Source organism: Nicotiana tomentosiformis, chromosome 12, assembly GCF_000390325.3.
Source record: "Nicotiana tomentosiformis chromosome 12, ASM39032v3, whole genome shotgun sequence".
Lineage (NCBI taxonomy): Eukaryota > Viridiplantae > Streptophyta > Magnoliopsida > Solanales > Solanaceae > Nicotiana > Nicotiana tomentosiformis.
In genome coordinates this window covers 26,090,860-26,117,244 of record NC_090823.1, presented here as the reverse complement: position 1 = coordinate 26,117,244, position 26,385 = coordinate 26,090,860, and the positions used below count along the sequence as shown (strand labels likewise).

At 36.1% G+C, this 26,385-nt stretch overlaps 3 protein-coding genes across 4 annotated transcripts; 1 reads left to right on the top strand and 2 right to left on the bottom strand.

Moving 5' to 3' along the window:
- Nucleotides 1–5,672: 5,672 nt before the first annotated feature.
- On the top strand, nucleotides 5,673–10,894 carry LOC138903749 (mediator of RNA polymerase II transcription subunit 19a-like). Its single transcript, XM_070192284.1, has 6 exons — nucleotides 5,673–5,713; nucleotides 7,760–8,049; nucleotides 8,181–8,399; nucleotides 9,005–9,073; nucleotides 10,468–10,580; nucleotides 10,691–10,894. Exons 2-5 carry the CDS (start codon nucleotides 7,918–7,920, stop codon nucleotides 10,483–10,485), a joined length of 438 nt encoding a protein of 145 aa, XP_070048385.1. The 5' UTR covers nucleotides 5,673–5,713; nucleotides 7,760–7,917; the 3' UTR covers nucleotides 10,486–10,580; nucleotides 10,691–10,894.
- Nucleotides 10,895–10,933: 39 nt separating this feature from the next.
- Nucleotides 10,934–13,523, bottom strand: LOC104100006 (borneol dehydrogenase, mitochondrial-like). The gene is made up of 3 exons (XM_009607161.4): nucleotides 13,172–13,523; nucleotides 11,943–12,283; nucleotides 10,934–11,463 (listed from the first exon to the last, which is right to left on the bottom strand). Exons 1-3 carry the CDS (start codon nucleotides 13,192–13,194, stop codon nucleotides 11,036–11,038), a joined length of 792 nt encoding a protein of 263 aa, XP_009605456.1. The 5' UTR covers nucleotides 13,195–13,523; the 3' UTR covers nucleotides 10,934–11,035.
- Nucleotides 13,524–16,397: 2,874 nt separating this feature from the next.
- Nucleotides 16,398–19,071, bottom strand: LOC104100002 (borneol dehydrogenase, mitochondrial-like). 2 transcript variants are annotated; one of them, XM_009607159.4, is made up of 3 exons: nucleotides 18,922–19,071; nucleotides 18,000–18,340; nucleotides 16,398–17,025 (listed from the first exon to the last, which is right to left on the bottom strand). In XM_009607159.4, the coding sequence occupies exons 1-3, from the start codon at nucleotides 18,942–18,944 to the stop codon at nucleotides 16,598–16,600; spliced, it is 792 nt and encodes a 263-aa protein (XP_009605454.1). In that variant the 5' UTR covers nucleotides 18,945–19,071; the 3' UTR covers nucleotides 16,398–16,597. The 2 variants fall into 2 exon arrangements, with proteins under 2 accessions (XP_009605454.1, XP_009605455.1); XM_009607160.4 differs by having other exon boundaries at nucleotides 18,000–18,311; nucleotides 18,922–19,051.
- Between the last annotated feature and the right edge of the window lie 7,314 nt (nucleotides 19,072–26,385).

Here is a 26,385-nt window from a genome sequence, read left to right as displayed (position 1 = left end):
ACCATTTGCCTAATGGCTAGACAAGAAAGACTGCCATTCCCTCATAAAACCAGTACAACCAACAGAATTTTTGAACTTCTATATGTTGATTTGTAGGGTCCATATCATGTTCCTACACATGGTAGATACAAATACTTTATAACTATGATGGATAATTTTAGTAGATCTACTTGGACTCACCTTTTATCCAGCAAAAGTAATGCCCTTCAAACACTCAAAGGATTCATAAATCTAGTAGAAAACCAATTTGGGGTAACTATCAAATCCATAAGGTCAGACAATGGATTAGAGTTCACTAACACATAATCAAGTATGTTGTTTCAATCTAAAGGCATCATCCATCAAAGAACCTGTCCCTACATACCACATCAGAATGGTGCAGTGGAAAGAAAATACAAATATCTCCTTGAAACAGCCAGAGCACTTCTCTTCCAATCCAAATTGCCTTTAAGATAATGTGGTGAATGCGTTCTTTATGCCATATACATTATAAACAGGTTGCCTTCTACTTCAACTAACAACCAAACTCCATATGAACTATTATATAAAAGAAAGCCAAAGTATTCCCACCTAAAGAGTTTTGGTTGCTTATGCTACCCTACTGTACCAATACCACATAGGGACAAGTTTGAACCCAGAACAACACCGCATGTATTTATTGGCTATCCTTTCAACATAAAGGGGTACAAGTCTTGAGTCTAGCCACCGGAAAGATTCATATCTCCAGAGATATAGTCTTCAATGAGTCCATCTTTCCTTTTGCAGTCAACATGAACAAATCTCCTCAATCATCTGTCCCTCATTCAAATTCCCTTCATTGAGTCTCTATGTGAACAACCCTCCGATAGTACAAATATTACACAACTGTCTGAAGATTTCAATGATCAAAAGAGTCCTGATAGCACATCCAATCCTATGTCACCTATACATGTATCTTCCCCATCACCTCCTACAGTACCCTTTTATTCATTACCTAATTCACCACAATATTGTTACACTGAACAGACCCATGCAGAACCTGTCCAACTGAGGCAATCTCAAAGAACTCATAAACCACCTATCTGTTTGCAAGATTATGTACATTCCCTTCCCCACCTTAAAACAAATCATGTTACCCTAAATGCCTTATTCTCTATGAATCACCACATTACCTCTGATCTACTAACCTCTAACAGTCAGACTCTTGTGAGAAATATTTGTCATGACAGGGAACCATCATCATATGAGGAGGCCCATTGATCCTACATGGCAAGCAGCAATGACACAGGAATTTAAAGCACTATATTCTAATCACACTTGGGACATAGTAACTCTGCCACCTGGGAAACAAACAATAGGTTGCAGATGGGTCTACAAGGTGAAACACAAAGCAGATGGCAGCATTGAAAGGTTCAAAGCCAGGCTGGTTGTTAAAAGCTACACTCAGCAGGCAGGAATTGATTATACAGAAACATTCTCACCAGTGGTAAAGATGACAACAGTGAGGGCTTTGATAGCTACAGCAGTTAAGAAAGGTTGGTTCATATCTCAATTAGATGTGAACAATGTTTTCCTCCATGGATTGGAGGAGACCTCAATGAGGAGGTGTATATGCAGGTACCACCTGGGCTTGTTGTGGATAAACCATGATTGATTTGTAAACTGACCAAATCTCTTTATGGCTTGAAACAAGCCAGTCAACAATGGTATGCAAAGTTGACTGAGGCATTGTATTCAAAGGGCTATATACATTCCATGTATGACTACTCACTTTTTTATAAAAGAAATGGAGAATCCTCAGTATATGTTGCAGTATATGTGGATGATGTACTACTCACTAGAACTGACCAACATGAAATTGCACAACTCAAAGCATTTCTACATGAACAATTCAAGATCAAGTACCTGGGGCGGCTGCACTACTTCATGGGATTGGAGATTATGTATAAAGATGATGGAGTTATTATATCTCAAAGGAAGTTTGTGCTAGACCTGCTAAGAGAATACAATTATTTGGATTACAAGCCTTCTTCTTCACCCTTGGATCCCACTATAAAGCTGAAGGCTGGAGAAGGCACAATCCTACAGGATCCTACCTATTATGGAAAGCTAGTAGATAAATTGAATTTTCTAACTAACACCATATTGGACATTGCATATAGTGTCCAACACTTGAGCCAGTTTATGCAGGAACCTAGAGAACTTCACCTGAAAGCAGCATTTTATCTGCTCGGATATTTGAGAAATGACCCTACTTTGGGAATTTTCATGTCAAAGGATGGAGATCACACAGTTAAAGCCTATTGTGATTCTGATTGGGCAGCCTGCCCGGATTATAGGAGGTCCATTACAAGTTATTTAGTGCTACTAGGCAACAGTCCTATCAGCTGAAAATCTAAGAAACAATAGACTATATATTTATCCTCTACAGAGCAGAGTATAGAGCTATGAGGAGAGTAGTAAGGGAACTAGTATGGTTGAGCTGACTATTTGAAGAACTGACTGTTCCTTTTTCCTTGCCTATCTCAGTATTTTGTGACAGTCAATCTGCACTGCACATTGCAAAGAATCCAGTATTTCATGAAAGGACCAAGCATATAGAAGTGGATTGCCATTTTGTGCGTGATCAATTACAAGCATGCCTAATTTCTCTCCACCATATCCGAACAGACAATCAGCTTGCATATGTTTTGACTAAATCCTTGACTAGGATCAAGCATAGTGCTACATTAGGCAAGTTGGCTGTGTTCACCACACCTCCAACTTGAAAGGGGTGTTAAGATTAATTATTTACTTAGCTTAGCTTAGCTTAGTCACTAGCTTAGTTATTGGAGAAGAGTTGTTAGTGTTAGCTGTCAGTTAGTGGAACGTATTAGTTAAATGACAGCTGTAATAGCTTTAGTGGACTATATTTTTCTTAACATTTTCGTTTTTGTATATAGTGAACTCTCAACTCACATTTTAATTTTGAAGAGAAATGAAATTCTAGAAGCTTCACTCTCTTTCCTTCTTCATTCTCTTCACTGTAACCCTCCCATGGAGTAGAAGTCTAGTTCTCATCACCATTAAAGCTTAGCTGAGGCTTAAGCTACTATTACACTGACGAATTTAATATATCTTCTGATTATTCTAATTTTTACATGTAAAAATGAATAGTTTTTCAAATCTAATTAATTACTAGCTTTTGTTCTTTTCGATACAATTTTGTTATGTTGACTTACAAAAATTTTCCATAATTTTCGATACAATTAATTACTAGAGAATAATATAACAAAAAATTTTCCATAATTTTAGCATGATTATTATTTTAATCGGTCTGTGAAAGTATATTGGTAAGCTCTCTCCCTCTCTTGGTTATTGTTTTTTTGGTTCTCTCATTTAGTTGGCCAATGTTTTAAAATATTGCAGTCAGTTTTATGAAACTTATCTTTCAGCTGTAGCTAGTAGGATAGATGCTTTTGTAAGTATTGTCAAACTATACTGCTTCCTTAAATAAATGCATAGTTCTCTCTATCGAATAGTTAAAAGGGAAAAAAGGAAAGAAAAAAATGTGGACATAAGATGTTAACTTTATAAAAATATGTAATTATCTTGCGAGCTCGATCTGAAATTGACTTGTTGCGTTGCCAAACATTCAGATTTGAGTGTCTGAAATTTGCACAGTTGTAAGTGAACTTCAGATGCGAGTGTCTGAAGTTTTCACTTGCTGCAAGTGAACTTCAGATGCGAGTGTCTGAAGTTTGCACTTGCTGCAAGTGAACTTCAGACGCGAATGTCTCAAGTTAATTTTTACTTGCTGCAAGTAAAGTGTCTGAAGTTGTAGTGCTATGTCTGAAGTTTTTAATGCTGCAAGTGAACTTCAGATGCGAATTTCTGAAGTTTGTACTTGTTCGTGTCTCAAGTTGTACTACTACGTCTGAAGTTTTTGATGCTGCAAGTGAACTTCAGACCTCGGGTCTGAAGTTGCACTGCTATGTCTGAAGACTAAAGTTTGTAATACTGCAAGCAAACTTCAGAGCCGAGTGTCTGAAGTCGGTACTGCTAGAAAATAAGCTTCGGATACGAGGGTCTGAAGTTTGCTTCGTTTAAGCACCATTCAAGTAGCCTACTGTCAGAGCTATAAAAGTAATGCCGTTGATGCTCTCTTTGTTTGTTGCACGTGAATATGTTCGATTACCTGAGTTTTATATGAATACATGGTTCTGTTGCTTCCGAAAGATTTAATTAATTGATCTTCTTTCTATCATATTGTGTTTAACCTTTTTATGAGCGGTTTTTTCTATTGATTCACTTATAATTCCAACATTGACGGCCATTACTGTTATAGCTCCCACATGTGATTGCGTACAAAAATTAATTAAAAGGGAAACACTACATGTGAAATTTTTATGGAGGTGCAAAAGTTCTCTTCTTTTTGGCCATTCCAAAGTTTTTGATAACTCCAAATTCCAATAAATGGATTGAATTTATTTTTCTTCTTTTTTTTTGGTCAGAAAATACGTTTTTTCTTAATGCCACAAGAATTCTACTGTGTATTGGTCGTTTTATGCGATTGAACTTGAAAGGATCCGACGATATACGGATGGTAGCGAAGCAAACAGCTTCACAGTAGTTTAAGGGTATTTTTGTCTATACAATTGTTACTTACTACAAAGTACAAACTGGGTAAACATTAAATAATTTTTACGAATTGGGTATAAGTTAAACAGTGTCACTAAAATAGGGTGTTTGTGCAATTTGCTCGATGTCAAATGAGTGAATTGCCGCTGTACCCTATATTTGTATCACCTTTTAACCTGTACCCTATTTTTAAAAATTATTGATTTGGTAGTCAGTTGACAAAAAGTTCGTAATAATATGACAATTATACCTCTGACAAAAGATATAAAATATGTATCACGCATTAATCGCGTGATCTGCAACCTCATTCGTGAAAATTTTTATATCGAAGCTAAAACTTCATGCTAATGCATGCTGAAATTATTTATCCTGCAGTCTACAATTTTGTCATGAGTTTTATCCGAAACTTCAGTCTAAACATGCTGAAGTTTTTTAGTTCATTTGCTAAAATTTCAGACTAAACATGCTTAAGTTTTTATCTTGCAGTATGTAATTTTTTAATGAGTTTTTGCTAATGCATGCTGGAGTTATTTAAATCATTTGCTAAAATTTCATACCAAAACATGTTGAAGTTTTGTCCTATAGTCTACAGTTTTGTCATGAGTTTTATCCGAAGTTTCAGTCTAAACAAGCTGAAGTTGTTTAGTTCATTTGCTAAAATTTTAGACTAAACATGCATAAGTTTTTGTCTTGCAGTATGTAATTTTCTAATGAGTTTTTGCTAATGCATGTTGAAGTTATTTAGTTCATTTGCTAAAATTTCATACCAAAACATACTGAAATTTTGTCATGCAGTCTACAGTTTTGTCAATAGTCTTTTATTAAAGAAGGACAAAATCATCTTTTTAAAATGCTTTTAACAAAAAAACGGGTACGTATTCAAACGGAAAAATAAAATGGGTACAAGTTGATAAGGGGCGACCAAATAGTTAGCCCCATATAATTTTTACATTTCAAACTGACACGGCCCACTGCCTTCTGGCCCAATTAGCCCATTTCAACAGATAGCCCAAATCTAGTTAGGGGCTTTCTTCTATTTCCTCCAATTCTATATAAACCCAAAATAAGGGGCTTTCTTCTATTTCCTCATCCTCTTTCTCTTCCGGCAATTCGAGTAAGTAAATAAACCCTAATCCCTTTTCCAATTTCGAGTTCCCCATTATTTGGAATAACTTTATATTCATTTTAAAATTTCAAGCCATTTACCAACTCATTCTTACCATCCAAATATTGATTTAAATAGTCTCTGCTATTTCGAATGCTTTTGAAATAAATTGATTTAAGGTTCCCTTGATTCCTAATCAATCTGTCCAAATATATATTTGATTATCAGATAAATCGGTGGTTAATATAATAGCCAGCTCACAAGATTATCAATTATCATTACACTTACATTATGCATGAGACATTGTAGGATAGTGTAGGAATAGGCGTAAGATTTGGAGAATCCCAAAGTATTTTGAAAAAGATAAATTATGAGTAGTGAAATTATACCGACTCCAATGCAGCAGAATGGATATAGATGATTTATATAGTTGAACTCAACTGATTTGGAATTGAGGGGTGCAGGGGCACAGAGAGAATAGGAGCTACAGGTTGAATCGAACCTAGTAGTTTTGATACAAATCATGTATTTGTCTTTAAGAAATTTAGTAAATATGAACAAATTATTAATTTAGAACCCTATAACTTAAAAGATTTGGAATCTAGAATCCATAAGCTTCAAATCCTGTCTGTAGGGGGTTGCAGACTATTAATTATCATGGACCGACCTATAATATAGGCTGCCATAATATGTGCCCGTTCTCACTTTGGATTGTGTACATGTATTTATAGTATAGACAATGGGGGAGCCAGAATTTTCTCCAAAGGGTGTCAAAATATAAAAGTATGGATACACCGAAAAGTTTAGGGGAGTCAATGTATAATAAATATACATAAAACAGAAAAATTTATCTAGCAATACAATATAATTTTCCGGCGAATTTAATTTATATATATCTGGTAATACCTTCCGGAGCAATGGCTCAAAGCAGTGCTAGTTTTTTTTAAAAAAAAAAAAAAAAAAATCTGAAATCATTTTCCTACTCATTGATAGTGTAGCAGAACTCTATAAAATAATGGTCAAGAAATAAACTGTTTTGTCTGAAATAAACTTGTTCTTCAACTTTTCATCACCTCCTATGGTGGAAAAACTCCTTTTTGATTGATTCTATTACTATATTCACTGTCCATCAGAGCGTCACGATGAGAAAAAAAGCTCGTGAGGTTTAAAACAGTGATAGAGCAAAATTGGAGCTTCAAAATGCTTCTGATCATAAACAGATCAGTTGATGAAATTTGATGAAAGTCTTAAGCTGACTACTTCTGACATGTGTTACTGCCACGCTTTATTAGATATTACAAAATCTTTTCTCTGACATTATTTTAGCTCATAGGAGATCTGTAGGAGGGATATTTTTATTTTCCTTCCACAAATCATTTATAGACCAGGCAGAGTTAACTTACTGATTGTGATTAATTTAGGTGTACTAATGTTACCACGAGGCCTGGATTAACAATGCAACATAAATGTTTATATGTTCATTGACATTAACATTATATGTTTGTTTCTATGTTCCTCCCGACTCCCGAGTTGAACTAAAGAGGTAGTGGGTGACATATTCTCTACGATCTCTCTCTACATTTCATACCTTGTTAATTGCTCTATTCCACATTCAAGATTTTCCACACCACAAGTCAGCTAAGTGAAGTGTTTAACTTTGCTCATGCCACATATAAAGTGGATTATTAACGTACTGAGCTCAGGTTCTGAGAGTACGTTTAAAAAAGAAAAGAAATGTTCGAAACCATTTTTAGGTCTGTGCTTGCCACTGAAATATTAAAGAAGGAAATTTGCCGGACTTTGGGAATGTCATGGGGCTAGGAGGAAATAAAAGTGATAGATGGCAAATTTAAGGTGGCAGGTGAACAATGATAAGGATGAGAAGAAAGAATTGAAATGGTCAAGTGAAGCATATAGTGTGAATTGAACTATTGACGTGTGGGTTCAATTTCGGCTTTAACATTAGCTTTACCAATGTTTTTACATTCTCTCTATTGGATATTTGTTATCTGAATGGATTTTCCATCACGTGGGCCTGTTTTCTTGTGTCTTCAGGACCTAGAGAACTTGGTGGTTCAGTTGATCTTTTAGACCATTGTAAACTTAGGAAACATCTTTATTTTTTCTGCAAGAGGTCACTGCCACTCTCTCTATGTGAGACGCAATACCTCAGGAATGTGGTGGGGGACACAGAAATAAGGAAAGGTGAAGGAATGGAGCTCGATCAGCTGTCCCAAAATTCCTCCTGTGTGGGGAAGAGACATGTACAGTTGCGTCCTTTTGGCTTGGATCTTCTTACAGATGCTTTTCAGCTAAGAGAAGCAACATCCACCGATCTGCCATTGGTAATAATCCACCATTTAATCCTCAATGTGCTCTTTTACTGTTTTGGGAAGTGCTAGCTCAAGCCTTCATCTGCTGTACTAATCCAGTCTTGTCATAAAATTTCCTCAGTAACTTATGTTTGTGTCAATAGGCAGAACTTGGGTTCCCTACAGGTGCATCTAAATTGAAGAATGGAAGCAAGGAAAAGAAGAAGCATAAAAACCACAAACACATAGATAGGTCGAGGAAGCAGGATCCTAGCAGTTGCATTGCTAAGGAACCTAAATCAAGCAGGGTTAACAATAAGGAGAAAAATGGGAGCAAGATACAGAATTATGGTCCAGATTTGTTTCTGACACAGCAAGTAAAGGTAACACAGAATTCAGGTTTTATGTCTGCGATATTGGTTAAATCCAAACTGAAATTTGACTTCTTTCTTAGCAATTTTCTATAACTTAAATGCTTGTGCTAGGCTTGCGGACTGAGAATGAATTTTATGCTTCTTGTCATGGTCCTGTTGTTTTCATATCTTTTCCCATGATCGAATTCTAAGTTTCATCTAATATTTTCAATTAAACTCTTTGAGCATAAAAATGTATACGTGTTGAACATATTTGCAGTTAGTGGTAAATATCTGTATGGGAGAATGGTTATGTGCAAACACGTGGTCGAGATATATGTTCTTGCTAAATTTCTGCTATGACATCTGTAGGTCAATATTATTGCCCTTTATGAATCAGTTAATTTTTTTAAACTCCTCCCAAATTAGGAGGATCTATAGTGTTTCCACACTTCCCCTCCAACGTGACTCGAACACAGGACCTAACAGTCGTGGGTGGAGGTGCTTTTACCAACTGAGCAAGCCATAAATCAGTTAAACTTAAAGAGACATTTGTGGAGCTTAGACTTGTATTGAAGCTGATATCTTTCTCATTATTACATCGAGTAACCATTGTCTATTGATTACTTTTTCAGAAGTCAAGAACTGATGGCAATGGAGTTCTTTCTGGTATCCAAACATTCCAGAAAAATGAGCTAAATAAGGTAACTTTCGTCCCACTCTGTTATTGAGCAAATTTTTCTTTAAGTAGAAAGTCCATAGTGATGTGGATTAACTTAGATAAGTAGCCACTTGGTTCCATTGGTGGGGAAGCGTTGCTTCATATTTTTCTTTTTCAATGCATGAAAAATGAATTGATAATTTTCTCAACTCATGACATATAATGCATGAAGATATGAAAGGGATTGTTTTCTTTTCAGTGAAAATTGGGATATATTGTCAAACATACATTTATTTAGTTGGTTTGCTTTTTTCTTTTTCTTTTCCTTTTTTGGGTCCCAAACTAGCGAATGTCTCAACCGAAAGCTTGAGATATGGAGAAGCACCTTGGAGAGTAAGAGCTTTAGGATAAGTAGAAGTAAGATTGAATACATACACTGCAAGTATAGTCAACAAGAAGAAGAAGTTGGGGTGAGACTAGATGCGACTGCGGTGCCAAAATGCAAACGATTTATATATCTATGTTCATTGTTTCAAGAGAATGGAATGATAGATGAAGATGTTATCCGTAGAATTAAACCCGATGATTGAAATGGAGCAGTGTTGCTGGGGGGTTATGTGATAGAAGGATGCCTACCAAAGTGTAAGGTAAAGTTCTATATAACAACTATAAGACCCGCTATGTTATATGGTAGTGAATGTTGTGTTGCTAAAGTCCGACATATCCATAAGATAAGTGTTGCAGAGATGCGAATGCTAAGATGGATGTGCGGTCATACAAGATTGGATAAAGATTAAAATCGACCACATTCGCCAAAGGTGCAAGTAACACGCATTGAGGATAAAATGAGAGGTCACTTTGAGATAGTTTCGTTATGTTTTGCGTCGCGTTACAAAGGCACCGGTTCGTAGGTGTGAAACTATGGTGAGTGAATGTGTTAAAAAGGGGACAAGGTAGACCTAAAATCACATGGAAGTAGTTGTCTTGAAAGGCCTAAAAATTCTTGGAATTAATGTAGACTTAACTGTAGATAGGGCACAATTGAAAAAAACGATCCATACATGTGATACTTACTAGTTAGGGATATGCTTTTAATTTGTTAGAGAACTTTTAATATTATTACAATCTTCTTCTTATACTTCACTTTTTTTTTGGGTATTGATGATGATATGAGTTGGACTTAAAGAAAGAAGTGAGGATTCATGTTGCCGATCCCAACTTTTTGGGACCGAGGCTTAGTTGTTGTAAACTTGGTGAGGTTACTTATTAGTTTTGTGCTTTCACATACACAGGGACCTGGGTACACAAGAACATGCATTAATTTGTGTTGGTGTGAAATCTTACATCATGTAATATACCTGTGAGAAGAGTGATTGGTGATGATGTACATTGTGGATTAACTAGCCTTTCTTTTATTGTTTTGTTTTCTTGGATTAGGCGTTCAGACGTTCATGAGTGTACAGGGTGTCATTGACACCACAAATCCGGTTACGAGTGTAGTAGCAAAGCACATTCAAATTTTCCGCATTAAAATTCATTGGGTATAACAGGTTTGGATTCTGTATTTAGTTTTAAGTTTTTTTGGTGAATCTCGTTTAAGATATTGCTTAGTTATCAACTTCTAAAGTTGTTTACAAGCTGCCGGTGTTTTCTGTTGCAGGTATACCATGTCTGAGTCAGCTTTCAATTGGTTTTAATGGTTCCTAAGAGATATTAAGAGGTTCTGATTGGATAATTATATGTAACGCCCACTTCCAACTTTCTAGGGAATAGTAGCCCTGTTGGTATTTTGGATCAAGATAATTCAGATTTGTAAATTAGGAAAATATTGAAGGTGAAAATTTTATGTTGCAGTTGATAATCATACCTATGTTTAAAGATACTCTATGGAGACACGTATGCCTTGAGAAAAGTCTCGCTTACATTGTATTCGCAACCTTACATTGTACAAAACCATATAAGAAGTAACAAAAGACTAAACCACAGGTAACTTATTCAAGTAAAATTACTTGAAAAGTGAGAAACCTGAATTCTCAATGGTAAATCCACCATCAATAACAAAATCTTGGCCACTCACACACTTGGACTCATCACTTGCGAGGAAAACAGCTGTTTCAGCCACATCATTTGGAGTGAGTATTGCACCATTTAAGGTAGAATAAACATCTGAACCTTCTTTGCCCATCTTCTTTAAAGAATCAAAAGCCATTTGTGTAAGAACAACGTATGGTGAAACACAATTCACACGAATGCCATAACGTCCTAAATCAACTGCAGCATTCCTAGTAAGTCCTAAAACTCCATGCTTTGAACTCGTGTAGGCATGAGGACAAACACCACCTATCGATGAACAAACACTACCAGTGACAATTATGCTACCTTGACGACGAGGGATCATGACTCGGGCTGCTTGTTTAATCCCAAGAAATGTTCCTGCAAGGGAAATTTGAGCTTTTAGTTGTTGATATATCAACAACGAATTCTGGTTTTAATCCTTGTGATATTTGGTTAATTAAGTATTTTTAACTTTCAATGTGCATTTTTGATCCTTCCGCTCTTAAGGCATATCTAGGTTAATATAATTCTAAAAATAATCTAAGTATAACATATTTGCTATAGATTACAGAGGCGGATTCGACCATCACAGGAGCACCATGACATTCAATATAAATTTACTGTTCACAAAGATTGGTACATGGACCTATGCTAAGATCTGATTATTTCTTAAGACATTTGCAAGTATACATGAAGTTTTTGCCGAAGTCTCCGGGTGCGTCCGCCTCCGCTATAGAAAGGGATTTAAAACACATTTTGATTAATTCTAAGTGAAATATGCTTAGTATGAAATATTACAAGGAGCAAAATCAGGATATATCAATAACCTAGAGATTAAAAGTGCGATCATCCCGTACCTACGAGGTTAATACTGATGACTTTTTCGAATTCGGATTTTTCATTATCAAGAATGTTAGATTTTACTGCTCCCATAATACCAGCATTGTTGTACATGATGTCTAGCTTGCCATACTTGGATACAGCAATGTTCACAGCATTTTCTAGTTCTTCTTCTTTAGTAACGTCACAATGCACAAATGTGGTTGATGATGGATCCAATTCTTTGCAAACTTTTTGTGACAAATCATCTTGGATATCTGCAATCACCACTTTAGCTCTATGTTTTGAGAAAAGTCTCGCAGCTGCTTCGCCGATGCCACTAGCAGCACCAGTTATAATTGCAACCCTACCTTCAAGCCTAAAATAATTAATAATGATCATGCATGTTATTTTTTATATTTCATCTCGAGTTAAAATTACAATGATAGTATCAAAACTCTTTATAATATGTATATAATTTAAATCCTTTTATTTTATAAGTCGTGTTCGTGTAAGATTTACATATAGAAAGGTATATTTAACATAGAGATAGGTATAGGAAAGAACATTCATGCCGTTTGGTTTCAATACTAAACATGCTTAAATAAATCAAAAAGAAAGGGGATATTACATCTTAAACTTTAAGCATTTATTCCTGTTTAAGTAAAAAAGATAGGTTAAACAATAAAGTACAAGAAAATAAATGAAATACTCATAAGTTCTCACTATTCATACCCTTGGAGGCTTAATGATAGTAACAAATTTTGGCCATTTTGGCAACAAATCCTTTATTGATCCCAATTCTGCTCCAAGAAATAAAACCAATAACAAGAGAAAAAGCTGTGGAGAAAAAAGATAAAGCATATTCATATTTTGTAGAGTATGACATGTATTATCATACTTTCTTGTTTCCAAATAAAGAACACACACATATCTATACTCGAGACCAGATTTCAATTTTGAGTTTTCAAAAGGGTTAAAGTTACCTACACCCATAATGAAAAGATTTTTTACACTGGATATAACAAATTGTTACTAATAATTACATGTTGTTGTATGTCAAGTTTAACATAATGGTGTAAAAATTCTTATACACTATCAATGAACAAATTCTTTCAAAAATTATTATGGACAAATTAAATTGCATGACAGCGTGACTAGAACATGTACTGCTCTTTATTTGGGCACGATTCATACTTATCTAAACCCATTATAGTTGGAAGTGGGCACGATTCATACTTATCTAAACCCATTATACTTATCTTACCTTCTTGCCAAATGTGCAGCCATTGAAAAATGTATTAGCCCTCAAAAACTTCTAAGTGGAACAACAAAGCAATATACTTGGGTTCTTAGCCACAGATTGAGATAGGTTTATCCTTTTGCGCTATATAAAGAATAGGGCAGAAGGATTCTTAGCCACAGATTATCAAAATGATTCGATAAACTATGACTTATGGTCCCAGGAAATGCTATGTGGACCTTGCGCCAGAAACTGAAAGGTCTTACTATAGAGCTAAGTAGGTGGTTCATGGCACCGACGGATCCAGAATTTTTATCGTGTCTAAATATAAATAATTAGATATATTGAAAAGTCAAGAGAAATCAACGTATAGTAAATATACATAAAATAAAAAAAATTATCTAACAAAATAATATAATTTTCCGGCGGCGAAGGGGTGTCGCTTGACACCCCTTGCTTCAATGTAGCTCTGCCACTGGTCCATGGATATAGTGGATGTGTTTGAAAGGGTCAAAGTCTTGGAGAATGAGACCATAGCGTAGGAAGAAGGAGATTCAGAGGCGGACCCAGAATTTGAAGGTGGCGGGGCACATGAGCGGACTGCTCAACCAGTGACCCCGTTGGACTTTAATTTTAATCTTAAAGGTTGCAAGCAAAATATATGACCGATTTTAACATATATATATATTCGAAATTTTTGCCGACGTTAACGGGTTTGGTGACCCTCTAATCTATACGTAGGTCCGCCTCTGCTCCTTATAGAGTACAAGCAGAATACAAGATGCAGGATTCTATTCTCAAGTGAAAAAGCTAGAATTACATGGGCTGAAGAGGGAGATACTAACTCCAAGTATTTTTACAGTGTATTAAAGAGAAGAGGTGGAGTTCACATATTCATAAAATCAAGGATAGCATGGGAATTGGGTAGAGGAGAAACAAGAACTCTTAGATGCTGCAATTGAATACTTTAGCCACATATTAACTGAACAAGGGAATGGGTCCAATATGCACATTCTGAGATGGAGTGATCACTTAATAGGAAGAGAACGATGATTTGCAAAGATTACCAACAAAAGAACAGATTAAAGATGCCATTTTCTCTACAGATCAAAGCAGCACAGCTGGTGCAGATGTATTTAGTGGACACTTCTTTCAAGTTACCTGGGATATTATAAAGGAGGAGATAAAATGTAATAAATCGAGTAAACGCTATTTTAGGAGATTTATAATATTTTTTCTTGGCAGTAGTGGGTTGTCCACGACTCGAATCACTGGTCGTTGGGAATTCACACGTTATCGAGTGAACTCCCTAGGTCCACAGTCTAAAACCCCCTTCAATGATGTAAAGATAACTAACCGTAGCCATTCTCTAGGCGTTCCAACATCCATAGTGATTTTTATATAGATGCGTTTGGGCTTAGGGTTAGGCTAACTAATGAGCCTAAATAACTAGCACCCCTTATGACTATACTAGACCCAAAAGCTATTTTCCAACATCTCCCACTCACCCGTAAGGAAGTGCTCAAACTCCATTAATGTAAGGAAAAAACTCTCTTTTTATCTCTCTTGCATCATTCATACTAGATAAATAGGCCGTGTGACTAGAATATTATGAGAGCACGATGATACATCCCTCTTGATCTCATGTATCTTAGTTTCTTGTATTCATAATTATGATTCATTAAGTCATAACCGTTACCACCAAACACAAACCAAATGAGATTTCATCAATGATCTTCATCTTATCACGAGCCCGTCAACTTGAATTCAATTCGCTTTTAGTCATATTCCGCCAAACCGAATCTCATAGTCATTTGGTAGCATGCTAAGATAGTGAACATCGAATCAAACTTTAAGCCAATGATAGAATTTGTGAGGGTACTTAATTTACGAGTCCAATCATACTAGTTTAACTCAAATCTGACTTCGAATCGATGTTCAAAAATCAAAAATTCACTTTATGAAATTTTAGACAAAACCTCCCAATTTTCTCTTTAAAATCAATAATCATACGCCGAAAACAAAGATTAATTCATGAAATATATTCACAAGCGAGCCAAGAATGCTTACCCTAATCCGTGTAGTGAAATTCCTTTCCAAACTCGCCCAAAACCGAGCTCCAAGTCTCAAGAATGTGAATAAAACGACCAACCCTCGAAGTTATAGGTTCTGCCCAACACTGTTCACATCTGTGAAGAAAATAGTCGCTTCTGCGACAACATTTACGCTTCTGCGACCACAACTAACCAACCGACCCCTCGCACCTGCGGAATAATTTTTTCCACTTCTACGACATCGCAGGTGAGAGCTCCTCTTCGCTCCTGCGTAAGACCTCACTTCTGCACCCACGACAATCGCTTCTGCGAAGTGGCAGATGCAACTCAAATTTTGCATCTGCGAAGACTCCAAGCCCATGATTCTCCCGTTTCTGCGATAAACTTCCTACCTCCCATATCTGCGACCAATACTCCGCAGATGCGGCTACACCAGTACCAAAATCTTCAGCAATGCAATAAGAGGAAAAATGATCTGAACCTCATCCGAATTTCCAATAAGAGGTCAAATTTAAACCTTCAAATTTCAAACTTTCGCCAATTAGCGCTGAAACCTTCTAGAAATATACAAATGCAAATCAGGGCATATGTCGGAGTCCAAAATCACCATCAGGACCTAACAGAACCATCAAAACTCCAATCCAAGGAAAAATACTAAAAAGTCAAACTTGGTCAACTCTTCATACTCTAAAGCTTCAATCATGAAATTCATTCTTCCACATCAATTCCGAATAACCTGAAAACTAAAACTGACGATTCAAAGAAGTCATAATACATCATACGATGCTGCTCAAGAATTCAAATAGAAACGGAATGTAAATGCTCAAAACGACATCAGTTACAGAGGGCCAAAATTGGTCGTCAACAACTAGCACCCCTTACGAGTGTACTAGGCCGAAAGGTATTTTCCAACATAAACTTTGTTCATGCGTTCTTCCTTGGTGCTGATCTGAGTAAATATTACACACACACACCTGCGTGGTTCTTTTACTAAAGGTTACTTCCCCATACAGCTTCTTCCAACTTAGACCAATCAGCCCAAGTAAATTCTCAAATGAAATCTTTGCCAAAATCTTGGCGATGAGGATTTCCCCCCGCTCACTAAGCTCATACCAGATAATCAATCTTGCTTTGATAAAGGTAGGATGATCACTCAGAACATCCTTCTCACTCAAGATAGTACAAGGGATCAGAAATAAAAAACAAGGGAAGAACAGTTGTCATTAAATTTAACATGTCTTGAACTTATGATAAAATTTTGCAGTGAAAAAGAAAAACCATATTACTAGCTGGTACAAATTTTGGACTCACATCCAATGAAAACAAGTAAAACAAGAGTTTTGCTTGCAAGTAACATAATATGCCACAACTCCACAAGTAACTACCAATTAGAAAATTACTTGAAAATTGATAAACCTGGATTCTCAGCAGTGAATCCTCCATCAACAATAAAATTCTGGCCACTCACATACTTAGACTCATCACTTGCAAGGAAAAGAGCTGTTTCAGCCACATCCTTTGGAGTAAGTGTAGCACCATTTAATGTTGAATACACATCAGAGGCTTTCTTACCATTCATCTTTAAGTAATCCAAAGCTAATGGTGTGAGAACAAGATATGGTGATACACAATTCACACGAATTCCAAAACGTCCTAAATCCACTGCAGCATTCCTAGTGAGTCCTAACACACCATGTTTTGAACATGTATAGGCATGAGAACCACTACCACCTATGGTAGCAGTAATACTTGCAGTGGTAATTATGCTACCTCGGCCATTAGGGATCATTACTCGTGCTGCTTGTTTAGTCCCAAGAAATGTACCTGCAAATTAAAGTGAAATTTTCGCTTTTAGTCTTTAGATATGTTGACGAATTCTGGTTTTGGTCCTTGTAATATCTTGTCGATTAAGCACTTTCAACCTTCAACATGCATTTTTGATCTTTGTCTTTGTGAATCTTTACAAATTTAACAAATTATTAAGTGTTAAAAATCACTCAATTAAGCATAGTTGTATGTTAAATTTGTACTATTATTCTATATATATGGGGGTAACATAGTTCTAAAAAATAGTCTAATATATCATATTTCCTATGTAACAACATATCCCATAAGTGAATTTGGGGAGAGTAATGCGTACGAAAACCTTACCCTATCTTGTAAAGATAGAGATGTTATTTCCGATAGACCCTCGACCAAGACAAACATAATCACAACAGTACTGAAAAGAAATACGGTAGTGGAGAAGCCCAGTGGCGGAGGCAGAATTTTCGCAAAAGAGGTTAAAAAAAAAAAGTTAAAAAATTAAAAGAGATTGTGACTAGTAGGAATTGAATGAATCCCCTTAACTACCAAACTATGCTTTTGAGTTGTGTCAGGAGCATTCAAAATATAATATATAGAAGCACAAACCGAATTTTGCCTTATATGTACAGTGTAATTTTCCTCCGCATCTCTAAATCTGCCCCAAAAGAAGCCATAAAAAGAAGCAGGAACAATAACAAGATAATAAGATAACTGAAGCACAAGAAAACCGTAGTAATAAAAATCTAAAAAAAATTAGAAAATACGCATAATATACATAGAACAGGTATGGAAAAGAAAGACGCTCGACTACCTTCTAGCTTTCTACCTTAATTTTCGACCTTCCCACCCTCCTATCGAATTAAATTTGCTTAAATATGCTTGTTGATAAGAAAATCCGTAAATATGCTTCTGAGTTAAATTTTCTTATTGATAAATCACAAGAACCAAAATCAAAATTTACCAACCATAAAAGAAGTGCAGTTATCCCGTACCTACGAGGTTAACACTAGTGACTTTTTCGAATTCATATTTTTCATCTTCAAGAATGTTGGATTTGATTATTCCAACTATACCAGCATTGTTGTACATGATGTCTAGCTTGCCATACTTGTCTACAGCAGTGTTCGCGGCATTTTCTAGGTCTTCCTCTTTCGTAATGTCACAATGCACAAATGTTGTCGATGTTGGATCCAAATCTTTGCAAACTTTTTGAGCCAACTCGTCTTGAATGTCTGCAATCACCACTTTGGCTCCATGTATTGAGAAGAGTCTCGCAGCTGCTTCACCAATGCCGCTAGCAGCACCTGTTATGATTGCAACCTTACCTTTGAGCCTAAATAAAATAATCATTATTGCACGTCAAATAAAAAATTAAGTTTCAAATATATGTTTTTTCAACTTCAATTTAAAATATTTTATTTTTTCAAACTTCGACCAAATCATGGAATATAAAATTTTGTGCACTGACATGTGTAACTCGGTAACCTAGAAATTAAAGTAAATAATATGTTATAATACGTAAAAATTGCATCGGTAGAGTAAAAATTCTTTACATTGTCCTTGTGTATAAGTAAAATCCTTTATCTAGATGTACGTATCATCAGCGTAACTTAGAAATATATTTTTGATAGAAAATAGGTTTATGAGCTAAATTTTGCCTAGCCGTTTCAAGTAATAACATAAACAGTAAGATAAATTGTTACAACACACAGTTCAAACAGTTATTAATACATGTTAAGTCAATAAGATATTATAAACAAAATTGTATAAGATACATGAAACGAAGAATTCAGGCTCCAGAAATAGTAGTTACGGAACAAAGTAGATAGGTATAGTTCTTTATTTCTCCTATATATATCGTTCTCGTTAGACTTCATATAAAGCAAGTTGAAGAACAAATGATGGATGACTTACCTTCTAGCAACATTTGAAGCCATGGAAAATGTAAGCTTCTCAAAGACTTGAAGCCTAATTAAAGAGTTCCAAAATGATATAGATAGTTGTGAAAAATGAAAATGATTTCACAAACTTTGACACAGAATTTCTCCTTCTATAGCAACCTTTATATAGAACTAGTCCCAACATGTATGATTCCCCGCAAGTTGTTAAAAGGGCATTACTTTAAAGTATAAAAAATACCTTCTGAATGACAAAAATATTATTAGGCGTGACGCATAAACTGATCTATGTTTTAACATGCTTTGAATGAGGACTGTTGGGGAGACTTTCACAGCTAGAGCAGTTCCACTTTGTAATAACTCTCTTTCATTAGAATACCTAAAAATATTCTTAAATTAGTCTCGGATTATTAGTTCTCTTGTTATTCCCTACAATTGGATATTTGAAAGGATTTACCTCCCGAACAATTTCATCCTAGGAAAGTGGCATACACTCGCCTTCCACATGAATTTTTCAATCCACGTGGCATTTTAAAAAATAATAATTTATACTTTGTATTTTTAAAATTCATTAATTTTTTAAATCATCTGTTTCGGGTCAAATTTGTTAAATGCTTGGCTAAAACTCCATAATTGGGGCTAATTTTTTTTATTTTGCCAAAAATAAGTGAGTTCCAAGTAATTTTTACAAATTTGGCCAAAAAAGAAATACTCATTTAAAATAAACAGGTATTGCATCTAAAGAAGAATAATAAGAAATACACAATTGGTGCTGCATTACTTTGGCTGAATTTTTTTTATTTGGCTAAAATGGAGTTCTAGGCTTCTGGCCAAGCTTTTATTTATTTATTTATTTATAAATTTGGCCAAAACAAAAAAGAAGAAATACATTATTGAAAACAAATAGTCATTGCATCTATGGAAGAAACTAAAAATATGCAAAGTTGGGGTAACATATGCATTCCATAATACTTTTGACTAAACAAAACCTTGACCAAACATGTTATAGGTACTAGCTTAAATATGGAAAAACATATCGAACATGTTTCACTTTATCCCAAAAGCACAACACGGAACTTAAGGGTGATATACATATATATTTTTGTTTAACAATATGATATTTAAAATTACTGACCCAACTAATTTAAATTTGTATTGTATAGCTATATTTAAGGGTAATAGCTCTCTACCAAAAAATTCTAAATTCGCAACCCGAAGATTTGAACCCAAGACCTTTGACTTTAATATATCACGATGCTACTTTTAATTCGTTAAAAATAACTATTTTGATTTTAGTTTTTCTAAATTCCAACCCTTAAAATGTCTCGGCAATACATTTATTAAATTTTTATGTTATCTTAATTTTTTATTTTTCTATCATAGATAAACATACATAACCAGGATAGAGAAACAGTTTATTAAATGTGGGTATATATATATTTTACTATAAATATGAGGTAACCAACAACAAGTCCAAATTTTGATGTGTTGGCAGCGTGATCGCAATTATTGGGTCAGACTTGTAAACAATCCATAAGGAACTTTGACAAAATAATAAGCAAAGAAAGAAGATAAATACATGGTTTTGGATACAATATTGTTAAGTTGTATCGCAAATCATCTTTTAACTATTAGATTGTATAGCTCAAAACAACAATAATAATGACTATGCTTCAATGCCAAACAAGATGAATCAGCTATATAAATTCCTACTATTCATGACGCTTAGTTTAAACTCGGCTAAGTCCAATATTATATGAAATGAAATTAAAAATGAAAAGTAAAAATAAAAGAAGCAGTAAAAAGTTTCTACAATTTCTATCGACAAGTAAATTTCTAACGGGAATAAAAGTGATCAAGTATGAATAGAGGCTAAGCTATTCAATATTTATAAGTATCTTATTTCAGTTTTTTCCAAATCCAACCACCAATCCAAATGAGACAAATCCTTGTTAAGTGGGGATTTAAACAGTAAAAAGCACGCCCATATGAAAGATTCTAAACTTGCGTATGGGCTGACGTACTCGGAGGTAGTTGGCGATTTGAGAATGTGCTTTTCTTAATAATGCAACGTAAAGGACCCATAATTTTTTTTTTTCGAATTTTTTTTTCAAAAATATTTTTGTAATTTTTCGAAAATGAGTTTCTCAAAAAATTAATTTTTTAAATTCTTTTTTCTCACTCATAAAACTGTAACTTTTTTCAAGTGAAATGTATATCCAAATATAATTTCAAATTTGAAATATGATTTTTCCCAAAAATAACAATTTTTATGTCCAAACGAGATCCATCGGTAGGAGAAGGGTCAAATGTTCAATGTACTTCATCTCTAATTTTATTTATTTTATATCAAGGTCATGAATAAATTGCCTGGCGTGTGGCATATATAATTTTCTTCCTTACAGTTTAACCATCGAGTACCCGTAAGGTTATTTCATTTGAATAATTCACATTCACATTCACATTGAGTAAGTTGATCACTAATTTTGAGACAAATGTTTTAGTGAAAAGATTTTGTTATTTTTTAGATGCACCTAGATACAAGAGGAGGGGATGAATTGTATCATACTCGATTTTTGCGTGTTAAAGAACATGGTTCTTTTATGTTTTTTAACCTAAGAATTCTTGTCACGACCCGATCGGTCGTTTTAAGTGTTGTAGTCCCATTTTTTCATTTACTGTTTATTTCATGCTTAATTGTTGCTATGTGACTTGCCGGGGTAGTTGGTTCGGTTCCAGGGATGTTTCGGAATGTGTTGAGACATTTAGTCTCAAGGTTGGAAGCTTAAGTTGAAAAAGGTTGACCGGATATTGACTTATGTGTAAATGGCTCAGGAATGGAGTTTTAATGGTTCTGATAGCTCCGTTGGGTGATTTCGGACTTTGAAGTGTGTCCGGATAGTGATTTGGAGGTACGCAGTTGATTTAGGATTGAAATGACAAAAATTGAAAAATTAGAAGTTTTGAAAATTGAGAAGTTTGATCAAGAGTTGACTTTGTGGCTACCGAGATCGGATTTTGGTTCCGGGAGTTGGAATATGTCTGTTGTGTCATTTTTGACTTGTGTGCAAAATTTGAGGTCAATCTAACTTGATTTGATAGGTGTCGGCGTCGAATGTAGAAGTTGGAAGTTCATAAGTTCATTAGGCTTGAATCGATGCGCAATTCATGATTTTAGTGGTGTTTGATGTGATTTGAAGGCTCGATTAAGTTCGTATCGTGTTTTAGGACTTGTTGGTATGTTTGGTTAAGGTCCCAGGGGCCTCGGGTTGGTTTCAGATTGCTTTAGAGGCTTGAAATTTTAGAGTGGAAATGAGAGCGTATCACCATAGATTTTGTAGTTGGGCTCCCACGAACTTCAAGGAAATTTGATGTTATTTGGGTAATTGTGGATTGGTTGACCAAGTTCACGCATTTCATTCTAATTGGGAATACCTATTCTTCGGAGTGGTTGGCTGAGATTTACATTCGCGAGATTGTTTGCCTTAACAGTATGCCGGTGTCTATCATTTCAGATCGGGGCACATAGTTTACATCGCAATTTTGGAGAGCAGTGCAGCAAGAGTTAGGCATACATGTTGAGCTGAGTACAACATTACCGGCAGTTCGAGTACACTATTTAGATATTAGAGGATATCCTACGTGCTTGTGTCATAGATTTCAGGGGTTCTTGGGATCGGTTTCTGCCGCTCGCAGAGTTTTCCTACAACAACAGCTACCAGTCGAGCATTCAGATTGCTCCGTATGAAGCTTTATATGGGAGACTGTGTCGGTCTCCGGTGGGATGGTTTGAGCCAGGTGAGGCCTGGTTATTGGGCACTGACTTGGTACAAGATGCTTTGGACAAGGTTAAATTGATTCAGGATCGACTTCGCACGGCGCAGTCTAGACAGAAGAGCTACGCCAATCGAAAGGTTCGCGGTGTTGCTTACATGGTGGGGGAGAAGGTACTGCTCAAGGTTTTACCCATGAAGGGTATTATATTGGACCGTTTGAGGTGCTTTAGAGGATTGGAGATGTGGCTTACAAGCTTGACTTGCCGCCTAGTTTGTCGAGTGCTCATCTGGTATTTTATGTTTCTATGCTACGGAAGTATGTCGGCGACCCGTTTCATGTTTTGGATTTTAGCACGGTTCAGTTGGATGGTGATTTGACTTATGATGTGGAGCCGATGGGCATTTTGGATCGGCAGATTCTAAAGTTGAGGTCGAAAGACATAGTTTCGATGAAGGTGCAATGGAGAGGTCAACCAGTTGAGGAGGCTACTTGGGAGACAGAGCGGGAGATGCGGAGCAGCTATCCACGCCTATTTTTGACTCCAGGTATATTTTTAGACCCATTCGAAGACGAACGTTTGTTTAAGAGGGGGATGATGTAACGACCCGACGGTCGTTTTGAGTGTTGTAGCCCCATTTCCCTATTTACTATTTATTTCATGCTTAATTGTTTCTATGTGACTTACCGGGGTAGTTGTTTCGGATCTGGGGATGTTTAAAAATGAGTTGAGACACTTAGTCTCAAGGTTTGGAGCTTAAGTTGAAAAGGTTGACCGGATATTGACTTATGTGTAAATGGCTCCGGAATAGAGTTTTGATGGTTTTGATAGCTCCGTTGGATAATTTCGGACTTAGAAGTGTGTCTGTATAGTGATTTGGAGGTCCGTATTTGATTTAGGCTTGAAATGGCGAAAATTGAAAAATTAGAAGTTTTGGAAATTGAGAAGTTTGACCGAGAGTTGACTTTGTGGTTACCGTACTCAGATTTTGATTCTGGGAGTTGGAGTAGGTCCGTTATGCCATTTATGACTTGTGTGTAAAATTTGAGATAAATCGGACATGATTTGATAGATTTCAGCGTCAAATGTAGAAGTTTGAAGTTCATAAGTTTGTTAGTCTTGAATCGATAAGAGATTCATGGTTTTAGCATTGTTTGATGTGATTTGAAGCCCCGACTAAGTTTGTATCGTGCTTTAGGACTTGTTGGTATGTTTGGTTGAGGTCCTGGGGGGCTCGGGTTGTTTCAGATGGTTAACGGATAAAAAATGGAACATGGAGGATTGTCAAAGCCTGCTAGTGTGGAGTCTTCTGGTTTCCAACTATGCGATCACGTGGATAGGTCCGCGATCACGAAGGGTTGTTGGTCACTGATGGGAATTCGTTCTACGCGGTTGTGAGGTGAGGTATGCGATTACGTAGCTGGAGCAGTTAATGTATCACGAACACGTGGGCTAAGCCGCGTTCGCGAAGAGGAAGTGAGGCAGTTGGGTTCACGCGGGTTTGTTCTTCACGATCGCGTGAAGGAGGATGCGATCGCGTAGGTCTGAGGAGGCAGTGCTTCACGTTCGCATGTGTATTGTCGCGTTCGCATAAGGTGAATTTTCTATGCAACTGAGTTTGTGCTTCACGATCGCAAAAAAATTTCCGCGATTGCAATTAAGGGATAACTCTGCAGAATTTAATGTTTCAAAAATGAGGGTTTGAGTTTATTTCACAATTTGATTTTGGGAGCTCGGTTGGAGGCGATTCTTAGAGAGATGTTAAAGAGAGTGATTGGGGTAAGTGATTCTTACTTAGTTTTGGTTAAATTCCATGATTATATCTTTGATTTTATCATTTAATTAGTGATTTGGGTTGAAAGATTGGAGTAAATGGAGGAAACTTCTTAGGCCGAATTTTGGGGATTTGAGCGAGATTTTGGTATCGGATTTGAGTAATTTTTGCATGGTTGGACTCGTAGTTGAATGTGTTTTCAAATATTGTAACTTTCATCAGATTCCGAGACGTGGGCCTAGGGGTTGGCTTTTGACTTGACTTTTCGACTTTTGATTAAGAACTTAGAATTTTTATATGAAATTGATTTCTTTAGCTTATGTTGATTTTATCAAATTATTTGTGTCTAGATTCGGGTTATTTGGAGGATGATTCGCGAGGCAAGGGCTTGTTGGAGTAGAGTTGTGCATGGCTTGAGGTAAGTAACACTTCTAAACTTGGTTATGAGGGTATGAAATCCCAAATTTCGTGTTATGTGATTGGTGTTGTGGTGACGCGCATGCTAGTGACAGACGCGTGTGCATGCACCGTAGTAATTGTGATTTAGTCGATTTCATGAAACTGTGCAGTTATCTTATCTGAATATTACTACTGTACTCTTAGTGTTAAAGCACTTGAGCTGTGATTAATGCTGGAAAACATGTTTAGGCTTATGCTGGTACTATTGGGTCCCTGCAGTGGTCGATCTTTGCTGTCAAGTTGTTTTGCTTAATTGATGTCATGTACTCAATCGCATTCATCATTGCATATCATATCTGTCACGACCCAAAAATCCTAACCTGTCGTAATGGCGCCTATCTCAATACTAGGCAAGCCGACAACATCAATAACCCACGATTTCCTTTAAGTTTGAAAACATAATATTTACATACAATACAAAACAAATCTCGCAAATATCGATACAAACACTCCCAAAACTCGGTGTCACTGAGTACATCAGTATCTATACATTACAAGTCTGAAAAATACGGTATATAATAGTCTGAGACCAAATATAGTAAACAAGGAGATAGGGAAGGAGAGACAAGGTATGCGAAACACGGTAGCTACCTCAGAATCTCCGAAAAATCAACTGTGCTAAAGAGTCAATACCCACTATGTTTGGGATCACCTGGATCTGCACACGAAATGTAGAGTATAGTAAGAGTACAACCGACTCTGCAAGTAACAATAATAATTAAAGAACTGAAAGTAGTGACGTGCTTCATAGCTAAGTCCAAATATAGTAATTTCCAACATGAAAAGGTAGGCATTCTTTCAAATTCAACATTTAAAACTCCACAGTAATTTCATATCAAATTTGACTAAAACAGAAATAATATCTCTCAGAGTTTTCCAAAACAATGATATAGGACAACTGAAATGCAGCAATAATGGAATCAATGTATCCTCTCAGAGTAATAGTCACTCACTCCTCCCATTCACTCCAACCTCACAGTCACTCTTTCCTCACAATTACTCATCCCTCTCAGTCACTCATTCCTCTCAATCACTCAACACTAGGCACTCGACACTCGCACTCAGTAGGTATCTGCGCTCACTGAGGGTGTGTACATACTCCGGAGGGGCTCCTTTAGCCCAAGTGCTATATCAAGCCAATCATGGCATATAACAATAAAACATGTTGCGGCGTGCAACCCGATCCCATAAATATCCTCACAATTAGGCCCTTGGCCTCACTCAGTCATCAACCTCTCTACTCTCTGGGGCTCTCAGAAATCATGATAAATAGCCCAACAACAATGATATGATGCATCAATAACGTGTGTGGGCGTGCACCGTAGAAATTGTGACTTGGTCAATTTCATGGAGCTGTGTAGTTGAATAATCTGTTGATATGTTGGGACCCACAGAGCTCGTGTACTTGTAAAATTATCTGCTAAATTATTATTTTCCACTGAGTCACAGTTTTATTTGCACATTTTCAAACT

Coding starts and splice junctions, on each gene's coding strand:
- LOC138903749 (XM_070192284.1), top strand. CDS start 7,918: ATGGAGCTCGATCAGCTGTCCCAAAATTCCTCCTGTGTGGGGAAGAGA. Junction 8,050..8,180: donor CATCCACCGATCTGCCATTG/GTAATAATCCAC, acceptor TTGTGTCAATAG/GCAGAACTTGGGTTCCCTAC. Junction 8,400..9,004: donor TTCTGACACAGCAAGTAAAG/GTAACACAGAAT, acceptor TTACTTTTTCAG/AAGTCAAGAACTGATGGCAA.
- LOC104100006 (XM_009607161.4), bottom strand. CDS start 13,194: ATGGCTGCACATTTGGCAAGAAG. Junction 12,284..13,171: donor GCTGCACATTTGGCAAGAAG/GTAAGATAAGTA, acceptor TAATTATTTTAG/GCTTGAAGGTAGGGTTGCAA. Junction 11,464..11,942: donor CATCAGTATTAACCTCGTAG/GTACGGGATGAT, acceptor TTTCCCTTGCAG/GAACATTTCTTGGGATTAAA.
- LOC104100002 (XM_009607159.4), bottom strand. CDS start 18,944: ATGGCTTCAAATGTTGCTAGAAG. Junction 18,341..18,921: donor GCTTCAAATGTTGCTAGAAG/GTAAGTCATCCA, acceptor TATTTTATTTAG/GCTCAAAGGTAAGGTTGCAA. Junction 17,026..17,999: donor CACTAGTGTTAACCTCGTAG/GTACGGGATAAC, acceptor TTTAATTTGCAG/GTACATTTCTTGGGACTAAA.